The sequence below is a fragment of the Rhinatrema bivittatum genome, chromosome 3 (genome assembly GCF_901001135.1).
Source record: "Rhinatrema bivittatum chromosome 3, aRhiBiv1.1, whole genome shotgun sequence".
Classification (NCBI taxonomy): Eukaryota; Metazoa; Chordata; class Amphibia; order Gymnophiona; family Rhinatrematidae; genus Rhinatrema; species Rhinatrema bivittatum.
Genome location: NC_042617.1, coordinates 155,639,711 through 155,651,734, shown reverse-complemented (window position 1 = coordinate 155,651,734; position 12,024 = coordinate 155,639,711). Strand labels below are relative to the sequence as shown.

At 42.5% G+C, this 12,024-nt stretch overlaps 1 protein-coding gene across 1 annotated transcript in view; it reads right to left on the bottom strand.

Annotated features, from left to right (window-relative positions):
- DISC1 (DISC1 scaffold protein) overlaps window positions 1-12,024 on the bottom strand; it is a 699,528-nt gene that overhangs the window by 449,183 nt on the left and 238,321 nt on the right. Inside the window, exon 9 of the mRNA XM_029593853.1 lies at window positions 7,910-8,012. Coding sequence (XP_029449713.1) covers window positions 7,910-8,012 — 103 coding nt within the window. The remainder of the gene's footprint in view (window positions 1-7,909; window positions 8,013-12,024) is intronic.

Below are 12,024 nucleotides of genomic sequence, written 5' to 3'. Positions count from 1 at the left end.
CTAAACTTGAAATAGGACTTTTCAAAACAGCCCAACTCCAAGTCCTACTCGTCTACGCCCCTCCGGGCCTTCTGGATTCAGATGCCTCCCCCATTGTAGAAATAATCACAACACACTTGAATTTGGAATCCCCGGTTATAATTTTAGGAGATTTTAATTTACATGTTGACAACCCTACGCTTACCACCAATTGCGAGGCTCTACTCACTGCCCTCTCAGCTATGGGATTTAAGCAGATCGTCAACAAGCCCACCCATAAAGCTGGCCACACTTTGGACCTCATCTTCGTAAATGCAGGGATCAAATACACCTCCCCTCCTTCTTGCACTCTGGTCCCATGGTTAGATCATTCACTAATCACCGCCACTTTCACTCTGACACAATTCAGGAAAAATCTCCCTTCGAAATCCTCATTTCTCTACAGAAGACCCTGCTCGTCCGATGACCTCAACAGCCAGCTCACTTCAGAGCTTCCTCACATTAACCTCTCTGACCCTAACTCAGCCATCCTCTCCTGGAGCAACATCACCGAGGCAGTAGCAAACAAACTATGTCCTCTTTCAGCAAAAAAACTAAACCCAAACCCAGCAAAAAGACAACCATGGTTCTCAAACAACCTCCATAAACTTAAACAGAGCCTAAGACACAAAGAAAGCAAATGGTGTAAGGCCCCCTGCCCCAGCACTTTAGCCGCCTAAAAACTAGCTCTACATCACTACAAGAACTCCACCCTAAAATCAAAAAGGGATTACTATGCTAGCAAGATACATGACCTTGTATTTGATGCAAAAGCTCTTTTCGCTTACGTATCCAACCTGACACTCATCAACACTCCAGATATTCCCATAGACCTAGCTCAATCCAAAGCCGAGGAATTGGCTATTTTCTTCCAAGACAAAATATCTAACCTGCTAAAGCAACTGACCCCCAGTAACAATTCTCGCACTAATGCTGTGCAGATACTAAACAAAGGAACCTCCTTTGAATCATTCGAACCCATCACAGCCTCTGAGATCCTTCTGTTACTTAAGAAAATGAAACCTTCCTCCCACCCCTTCGACCAAATACCTACAAAGCTCCTCCTTCTAATACCAAAAACTATCTCCAAAACTCTGGCAGATATCATCAACTGCTCTTTATCCCGAGGACTATTTCCAGAAGACCTTAAAATAGCTTCTCTAAAACCGCTCTTAAAGAAACCTAATCTAGACCCCAAGGACCCCAACAACTTTCGCCCAATTTCCAATCTTCCATTTATTGCCAAGATAATGGAAAAGTTGGTCAACACTCAACTCTCCAACTACATTGAAGATCACAAAATACTTTACCCCTCACAATATGGATTCCGTAAAGCTTTAAGCACGGAAACTCTACTCATATCCCTGACAGACCATATCATCATGGGGCTAGACAAAGGCCAATCCTTTCTACTTATTCTGTTAGACCTTTCGGCCGCATTTGATACCGTCAACCACTCCATCCTACTCAATCAACTGTCGAACATAGGAATTTCAGGAACTGCACTATCTTGGTTCAATACATTCCTCAGCAACAGAGGCTATAAGGTCAAGATCCATAATAAGGAATCTTCCCGCTATTCTTCATCTTTAGGAGTTCCTCAGGGCTCCTCGATCTCCCCTACACTCTTTAATATTTACCTTCTTCCGCTTTGTCAACTGCTAACCCACTTGAAACTAACTCACTTCCTATACGCAGACGATGTGCAGATCTTGATCCCCATTAAAGAAACCATCACCAAAACTCTTGAATTTTGGGAACTCTGCCTTAAAGAAATCAATCTCCTCCTCACGAGTTTAAACCTGATATTAAATACGGCTAAGACGGAACTTCTTATCATCACACCAGAAAATAGCAACCCATCTCCGTGTCCTCCAACCAACCCACTTACCACCCAAACAAGGGACTTAGGAATAATTATCGACAACCGTCTTAACCTAAAATCCTTCATTAAGCAAACTACTAAAGACGGATTCTATAAACTTCAGGTACTTAAAAGAATCAAACCTCTCCTTCACGTGCGAGACTTCAGAACGGTCCTTCAAGCAGTTATCTTTTCTAAGATAGACTACTGCAATTCTATCTTACTAGGTCTCCCTTCCGCTTCCATTAAACCCCTTCAGATGCTCCAGAACTCAGCTGCGAGAATTCTGACTAACACCAGGAGAAGAGATCACATTTCTCCCACTCTCAAGAACTTGCATTGGTTGCCAATACACTTTAGAATTATCCACAAATCTATCACTATCATCTACAAGGCTATCCATCACCAAGCAACAATCGATCTACAAATACCACTCAGATGATACACATCCACTAGACCCATCAGAGAAGCCTACAGAGGATCACTCCTCGTTCCCCAAACCAAAACCACTCACCACCTAACTTTCAGAGACCGAGCCTTTTCCACAGCCGGACCTTCACTATGGAATTCTATTCCTCCGGATCTGAGACAAGAACCATGCCTACCTACTTTCAGAAAAAGGCTTAAGACTTGGCTATTTAAGCAAGCCTTCCCAGATCCCAATTGAAGGACAGCAACATCTTATAAGAGACTTCACAATATAATGTAAATAATTAATCCTAACTGCTCGGTTATCTTACTCTAATTCTCTCCCCAGTTATATGATCCTTGTTGTATTGTAACTTTAAGATCTCTTTGCACTTGTTTATGTTCTGTTTTTGTTCACACCTCCTTGTTATATGTAAACCGGCATGATGTGGTTTCTAATCACGAATGCCGGTATAGAAAAACTCTAAATAAATAAAAATAAATAAATCCACTGACCAATTGCACAGCCACAGCAGTTGGCGCGCAGCCACTACAGAAACCATGCTGCGCGCTGAAGTTCACACTAGGTCGTAAAACGCATCTGCTACATATGCGATGTCCACCTCCAAACAAGCGCCCTCCACTGCCAGCTCCTGTAGTGGTGTTAGAGGCCTGAACCCAGCACAAACATGCCCTCTGCATGAAGCTGGCGCAGATCGTGGGCCGAAGACTCAATGCAGCCACTTCAAAGACTCGCTTCAACTGGATCTCCAGCTTACGATCCTGCATATCTTTTAAAGCGGCAGCACCCGCAACCGGAATAGTGGTCTTCTTTGTCACAGCCGAAACTGCCGCATCCACCTTTGGAATTTTCAGAAGATCCAAGACATCTGTTGAAAGAGGATAGAGCTTGGCCATAGCTCTGCCCACCTTGAGCCCTGCGTCCGGTGCGTCCCACTCGCGGGTCACCAGCTTGCGAACCTTTTTAGGCAGTGGAAAGGACGAAGTAGGCCCCCGTATTCCGTCAAGAACCGGAATAACCCCATCACTATCTGATTCTTCCTGAGAAATCTTAAGCCCCAGAACTTCCAACAGCTGGGGAATAAAGGGTCGTAGTTCCTCCGACTTAAAAATGCGGACCACACTGGGATCATCCCCTTCTGTGAGTGGCAAATCATCATCATCTGCAGCATCTTGATCAGGGTCCCCAAGATCAGAAACCAAATCCGGAACCTGAGCCGAACCCCTGGGGACCATCACTTCCCCCGCGGGCCTGCTGTTCCTCGAGTCAACCCTTCTTGAACGGCGGCTCGGAAAGACCCACTGACTGAATTTGCCTCCTGAAGCCGGCCTGCTTTCTGGCCAGGAAAGCCTGGTGCATTAACAAGACAAACTCCGGCGAAAACCCCTCCGGGTCTCCATCTGCTGGAATGGGATCCTGAGGAGCTGGTTCACTCAGTCCCCCAGCGCTGTCCTCAGCCACAAGGGCTAAGACTGGAGGGGATCCCTCCTCCCTTGGGCCTCGGCATGAAGACCCCCCCGTCCCGGGGGAAGGGCTCAGGGCCCAACGAACTCTCCATCTCTAGGAAGGATAAGGAAGGGAAAAAACTAAACTAAATTCTGCCTTCACGCCCACACGCCTGACAGAGCGTGAGGAGAAAGTGAGGGCCCCTTGAAAAAAAACGCGCAGCCATGCAGCCCAGGAGCTGAGGGGAGGAACAGAAAAAATAGAAAAAAATGGCGCGCTGCTGGAGGTCCGATATCGGGAAGAGCAAGGCTGCAATAACCTCCCCCACCGGAGCTGAAGAAAAAAATGCGCGCCGAAACTGAAGCGGGAGAAAAAAAATTCCGACAGGCCCGTTGCAATGGGTCGCGTTGCCGAGCGTGGTGAGCCGCACCAAAAACTGGTCGGCGAAGAAAATACTTATCCCATCCCTTCAGAGCAACCCAGAGCCCCGGGAGTAGAGGGAAAGGGGGCCAAAGGGCTGCCAAACACCCCGGAGTGCCTGCAAGGCTGGCTGTCCCAACCTGACTCCTTACCTCAGCTCAAAACCACAGAAGAAGTCTCACTCAGTTTTAGTTTTGTTTTTTTTTTAACTTTACTGAGTCCTGTAGAGCAGAGAGAGTCAAAGGAGCAGCTTTGGGGAAGCAGCCACGGAGGTGAGTAACCAGGAGCCCCTGGTCTTCACACTCTGAGTGGTGACGGAAGAAACCCAGACAGAGGTAACCAACCCCCTGGAAGTCCGGCTTCCACTGAGGGATGGCCCACGAAGGTGCCTAACACCTCAGGAAGCAATCCTGAAGAAAGAAGCCCGGAGAAAAAAATCTAACTAAACTGAAAAATTAACTAAGACTGCAGGTGCCTATCTTCCAGCTGCTGGAGTCAGAGAAATACTGAGGGACTGCAGGTGGCACTCTCGTTATGTAGCAGTGCCCAAAGTTCTAATTGTTCTCTGACTCCACCTGCTGGTAGGGATACACAACCTACTTCTCTGGACTGATCCTTGTACTTATAGAGAACATTGGTTTATGGACTTTTCTTCCAGGAACTAGTCCAAACCTTTTTTAAACCCAGCTATACTAATAGGTTTTACCACAACCTCCGACAACAAATTCCAGAGTTTAATTATGCATTGAGTAAAAAAATATTTTATCCTATTTGTTTTAAATGTTATTACCTAGTAGTTTCATTGTATGTCCTCTAGTCTTTGTACTTTTTGAAAGAGTAAACAATCGATTTGTGTTTAAACATTCCACTCAACTCATTTTTTTTTATAGACCTCTATCATATCTCCTCTCAGCCGTCTCTTCTCCAAGCTGAAGAGTCCTAATCTCTTTTGCCTTTTCTCATAGGGGAATCGTTAAGAATATAAGAACATGCCATACTGGGTCAGACCAAGGGTCCATCAAGTCCAGCATCCTGTTTCCAACAGTGGCCAATCCAGGCCATAAGAACCTGGCAAGTACCCAAAAACTAAGTCTATTCCATGTTACCATTGCTAGTAATAGCAGTGGCTATTTTCTAAGTCAACTTAATTAATAGCAGGTAATGGACTTCTCCTCCAAGAACTTATCAAATCCTTTTTTAAACACAGCTATACTAACTGCACTAACCACATCCTCTGGCAACAAATTCCAGAGTTTAATTGTGCGTTGAGTAAAAAAGAACTTTCTCCAATTAGTTTTAAATGTGCCACATGCTAACTTCATGGAGTGCCCCCTAGTCTTTCTATTATCCGAAAGAGTAAATAACCGTTCCATATTGTCCAAGAGTAAATAATCGTTCCATCCCCTTTATCATTTTGGTCGCCTTTCTCTGTATCTTTTCTAATTCTGCTATATCTTTTTTTTAGATGCGGTAACCAGAACTGCACACATGGTCACACCATGGAGCGATACGGAGGCATTATGATATTTTCTGTTTTATTCTCCATTCATTTCCTAATAATTCCTAGCATTCTATTTGCTTTCTTGCCACTACCACACAAGAGCAGAGGATTTTAACATATCATCCACAATGACATCTAAATCCTTTTCCTGGATGGCACTCCCAATGTGGAACTTTGCATTATGTAGCTATAATTTAGGTTACTCCTCCCTACATACATCTTATTACTTATTTTCTTATGCTGTCAATACTGTACTCCCTTTTAAAATTCTATTTAAAACCCATGTATATAATAATGATTCTTGTTCCATTTATCTAATGTATTTGTAGAGAAAAAGAACCATGAAGTATGAGAACCTGAACAGATGTAAATCTTAAAAAAAACAACAAAAAACCTTTAATGCTATGGCTGTACTAGAGATATACAAACAGGGGCGGATTTTAAAAGCCCTGCTCGCGTAAATCCGCCCAGATTTACGCGAGCAGGGCCTTGCGCGCCGGTGCGTCTATGTTCCATAGGCCTACCAGCACGCGCAGAGCCCCGGGACTCGCGTAAGTCCCGGGGTTTTTCGAGGGGGCGTGTCGGGGGCGTGTCGGATCGGCGTGGCGTTTTGGGGGCGGGCCCGGGGGCGTGGTTTCAGCCCGGGGCGGTCCAGGGGCATGGCCGCGCCCTCCGGAACCGCCCCCAGGTTGCGTCTCGGCGCACTAGCAGCCCGCCGGCGCACGGGGATTTACTTCTCCTTCCGGGAGGCGTAAATCCCCCGACAAAGGTAGGGGGGGGTCTAGATAGGGACGGGGGGGGGGTTTAGATAGAGGAAGGGAGGGGAAGGTGAGGGGAGGGCGAAAGTGAGTTCCCTCCGAGGCCGCTCCGATTTTGGAGCGGCCTTGGAGGGAATGGCGGCAGGCTGCGCGGCTCGGCGCGCGCCGGCTACACGACATCGGCAGCCTTGCGCGCGCCGATCCTGGATTTTAGCTGATTCGCGCGGCTACGCGCGTATCTACTAAAATCAAGCGTACTTTTGTTTGCGCCTGGTGTGCCAACAAAAGTACGTGAAGGCACACTTTCTTAAAATCTACCCCACAATTTGCAGTTGATTGTATTACGCAAAATGTTTGATGTTTTTTTGGCTCGCCGTTTCCTCCTGCTCCTTTGGGCATCCAACTCAATCTAAACCAGGTTCCACAGGACTATGGTGCCATGAGCCTTCATTCATAATTACCTGGATGATTTTTTCTCTACATTATATTACCTTCCCAATTCGCTTATCCCAGTTGTTACAGGAAAAGCTCTTGAGTGGAGCCTCATGTCAGGGCTATGTCTAAAACACTGCCAAGGTGATTAAGGAAGAACAGAAGTTGTTTAGAGGGGATGGAGGGGAAGGGGGTGTCAGCTGGGCAGAGTATGTGGGAAGGTGTTGAAAGGGGAGCATGGGACCTACCTAAAAATAAGATTTCATCAAAATCTATGGAAATGTGATGCTGTAAGTTTAGTTTAACTTATCCATGTCACCTTCTTGCTATACCCCCTCCTTGTACTTTTGATTTGCCTGCTTGAATGATCTCCACGGGGCTTCCTTTCAGGATCCACAGATTAGGAATATCTGTGGTACATTTTATTTTCCTACATCAACTCAGCTAAAACAGTTATCCTACATCAACTCAGTTATCCTACAGTTATCCTACATCAACTCAGCTAAAACAGTTATCATTTGACAGACACCGCTGTTATTGGAGGTGAAGATGCTGGAAAAGGTGGAGGAGTATGAAGAAGTGGGTAGGCAGAAATACATTGCATCCCCATTTTTCTGTTGCACCTTTTGATTCATTAACTGATGACAATGCAAAAAGAGAGCATTAACATCAAAGCAGCATCAAGGAGATATTTCAATTTTGTGGTTCCATATCTTTTTTTTTTAATTGTGGGAAAGACCATCAATAAAAAAAAAAAATCACAAAATTCAAGACTATGACTTTAGAATGCAAATTAAAATGGTTTCATTCTCAGTATTAATGCTGTAAATGTGATGCTTCATTTTAGGAAGTGCTATCTTGCTCATCTTCCTTTCACTCTTCAGACTCCTCAGTCACTATGCCTACTGGAACTTCATCTTGAGCCCCACAATTTGGTAATCAATGCATGAATTCTTCTAACCAATTTCAACACGCTGTTTGTGAAAGTGTGCAACTCTCTGCATTTACGTCTCTAACACATTTAATTACATAAGCTTTACCTGATACAGCAAGAATTTTGGCTTCAAGTAGTGCTGGAAGCTGGGCCTCAATGTTACCCACTTTCCTCCTCAGAGTGCTGCAAAGTTTCTGGCTTGTACAAATCTATATTGAGGTAGAGAGTTACGATATATAAGACATTCATGCAAAAATATAAAGTGATTCAATCATCACAACATGGCACAAAAAAGGTAAAAAAGCTCAATAATTTGGGATATGAAAAATTTAGTGAGACTTGTGCTGCTGAATCAAATGTCTGCCTCACTTCTATTAGAAAAATAAGGAAGATACTGCCATCTATCTATAAAAGACCAGTACACCATACACAACAAAGGGAAATAATTCATAGTGACTGGTAAGGTGAAAAAGTGAATGGCATAGTCGAAGTGAAAGAAAAACATCCCTTTACCTTTAGATCTAGGTTTTCTAAGCTCAGTTTAAGACTCTCTGAAGCAAGTTTTGTGACCTGGTTCAGTTGGCAAGCCACAACACAAATGCAACAGGCTGTAAATTTGGCACAACTGGTATTCTCTCTACCAGAGTCTCCCTTCACTCATGAAGTACTGTTATACAGAGACAAGATTATCCCTTATCACTTCAAAAAGAGTAAAGGAAGACAGTGGTTGAGCAATAATTCAGCCATTGCCTGATGGCGGGAAAAGATGAATAATTTGTTTACAAAAAGAAGAAACAGAGCAAGAAAAGTGATTTCAACAAGAAAATTGAATAGACTTGTTAAGTAGCAGGGCACACAGCATACTGAATCCAAGTGCGTCATTTTCAAAAAGTGATTCTATAAGTGAATAAGCCTCTTGCTTTTGGATTAAATGCATCCTGGTACCTAAAAGCTTTCCAGGAATCCATGGAATTTGTGGAAATTTATGCAACACTAATGGCCAAATAGAAGAGGGAAACCACAGAAATATGAATCAAAATCAAAATCACAGAAATTCAAAGTATGCACTCTACTAGCCAAATATGTAAGAGACAATGTCATTAAGTGCCTTGTATAGTATTCAAACTATTAAACCTGGAAAAGTGAAAAATAAGAATTATTTCTCAATATGATCATAATCCATACTCACCTACAGCAAACATTTAATCTGTAAATGACTTTAATCCTGAAATGCATATAACAATATATGTTGTGTATGTGTGCCATATACTTGCTTATGCTCTGTCAGTGAGGCTATATACTTGTTGAAATTAAATTAATAGACTAATTATATGTTAAAGCAGATTGGCAACACAAGCAATCACTAACATATTGTGCCCACTTTCAGGACATAAGAATGTAAGATTTGCCTTGCTGGGTCAGACCAAAGTTCCATAAAGCCCAGTATCCTGTTTCCAACAGTGGCCAACAATTGTCACCCACAGATTAAACATGCTTGGAGTCAAAAAGTATGGATTATGATTAGGGTAACCTTATATCACAGTTTGGCCCAGATATTCCTGAATTTTAAAGGTTGTTCTGGTTGGATAGTAGCGATGCATTGTAATAATAATTATTTGATTTGTTTTTGGAGCTACTATTTTCTGTAATAGTTAGGTTCAGGCTGGCCAACTCGAGTCCTTGAAAGCCACAAAAGGCCTGGTTTTCAGGATATCCACAATGAAAATGCATGAGATAAATGTGCGTGCACTGCCTCCATTGTATGCGACTATATCTTATGCATATTCATTGTGGATATCCTGAAAACCTGGCCTGTTTATGGCTCTTGAGGACTGGAATTGGCCACCCTGATTTAGTTGATTATTTGATCTCTATGTCTATGATAAAATAGGAGAGAGTCATTTAATTCTAGCACTATCTGGAATTAAAGTATGTTGGATTAATTGTGTTTTTTAAATTTTATGGGATTATTGCAACCCTTTTTATTACCATATATTGATGTGGTAGAGCAGTCCATGTCATAGGTATTCTATTTATAGAGGTGAATTTCAGAGTTGCGCTAATAAAAATGAACAAATTTGCACATAAGTAATATCTACTCATGTATATATATTTCATAAACAAACATACATGTATATTTTTGCTTTCGCATGTACATATATGTGCATAAAAAGGGTGCAGTATTGGGATGATCCAGGGTAGGGCCAACACTTGCATAAATTGCTATTTTAAAAGTCACTTACGTGTGTAGATTACCAGCTTGCTTGCATAATTTTACACCTGCTAATTATTTTGCATAAGTGATACTAAATGTGCTTATTGTGTACTAATGGTCAGGTGGGAAATCTGGGTGAACTGAGCCTGAAATGTATTAAATGTATTCAGGTGTAAGCATACAACGCACATATGTTGCAGAAGAAAGATAAATATATTTTAAAATAGGCACATATCTTATACACATTAATTATAAAATAATCATAATCATAAATCTGCACACGGCCCAAAAAAAAATCTAAACAAAAAAAATATATATATATGCACGAATATGCTGCCATGTGCAGTTGTTTGAAAGTTATCCTCATTGTTGTACTTTCTTTCAAATCATACTTTTAAGTTATATTCCTTTTGGTTTAATCTTGCAATTCTATATGTTATGATGTTCTTTGTTATATGGATTGTCCGACCATGGGACAAAACACATAATTAGCTTGTTGCTGTATAATTTTCAATGTGCCACAGATTCAACATCCCTGAAAGCTTTCACACCTCTTAATTCAATCTTTTGAAGAAAACTGAAGGAAGCCTGTCTGCTTTCAATCTCAGATGTCTCTCTGCTCCTGTTCCCTCCCTGTTGCTCATACCCTCTTTCTCCTGTCCTGAATGGAAAAAGAAGTTGGAGTGACATAGAAAGCAGTCACAATGTTTGATACCTCATAGATCTCTTAAATTCTCATCAAACGAAAGATGACTTTGAAATAATTACTGGATGACATCCCTTTAGAAAAATGTATTTATGCAAAGGTGCTTGCACCTGCATATGTGGCCAATCATACACCATTTACAAAGACCTGGATGTGCTTTTGGAAGTCTGCAGCTACTGGAGCCCCACAGCTGACAGAGAGGGAATGAATTTCAATTCATAGAAGTCTTGATGACTGACATTACTGCTGACAAGTTTCAAACTTGTGCTAATTCAACCCCCTTTTTGTACCTGTTACCATGTGTTCGATATAAGTGTACAGATACACTGCAGATGTTGAGGGCAATTTTAACATAAAGAAGCTCATATACTTGGAAAGACAATAAGCACTTTCTCAAGAAAATATAATCGGGATGGTTGCTTGAGCTACTAATGAAAAGTCATGAGCTAAATACGCAATAACGGGCGAATTTTAAATCGCCCACACGTGTAAAATACGGGGGTTACAAGCATGGTTGGGCCTTGCACATGCTGTGCACATTTTAGACGGGGCCCAGCCATGCACGTGACCCTCGTTGTGCGCACAAGAGCCGGGCCGAAGAAAATGGGTGGTCCGGGGGGGGGCAGGGCTTGAGGCACCGGTACAGCAGCCATTTGCCACTGTGCCGGCACGTTCAACTTGCTACTGCTCCTTTGGAGGAGCAACAGGTAAAAAAAAAAACTGGGGTAGTTAGGATAGGGATAGAGGGCGGGGAGGAGAGGAGAGAGGAAGGGAGGTTATGGTAGAGAAGTTCCCTCCCAGTCCACTCCTTAATTGGGGAAGGCCGCGATGCATCACCGCACAAAAATTGCAGCATTCCACCCCTCCTTGCGCGTGCCGCCCTGGATTTTATAACACGTGTGCGCGCCAGCACGCACACATGTTATAAAATCGTACGTCCATGTGCGTGTGCCATGTTTAAAAATCTACCCCTAAATGCATTTCACAGTTAGAAGTTTGTAACATATGTCTTAACTTGATAAAGTGTCTACTTTTGTACTTGTTACATTGTTTTTTTTCTATATAGTTTGTTTAAAAACAAATGTGAATGATTTTCAATTTACAAAATGAAAATTTTGCATAACCAGAGATATGAATCTTTATGCATAATTATGCAAATCTGCCACAAAATTGTAATAGAATTCAGAAAAATGTCGAATAGAATTTGCTAACTTTCGCTGGAGAATCTTGAAAAATCTGCTGCTGAAAACTGGGTTCTCTGGTTATTTTATGTTTTATGTCTTATGCATTTTTTACATTT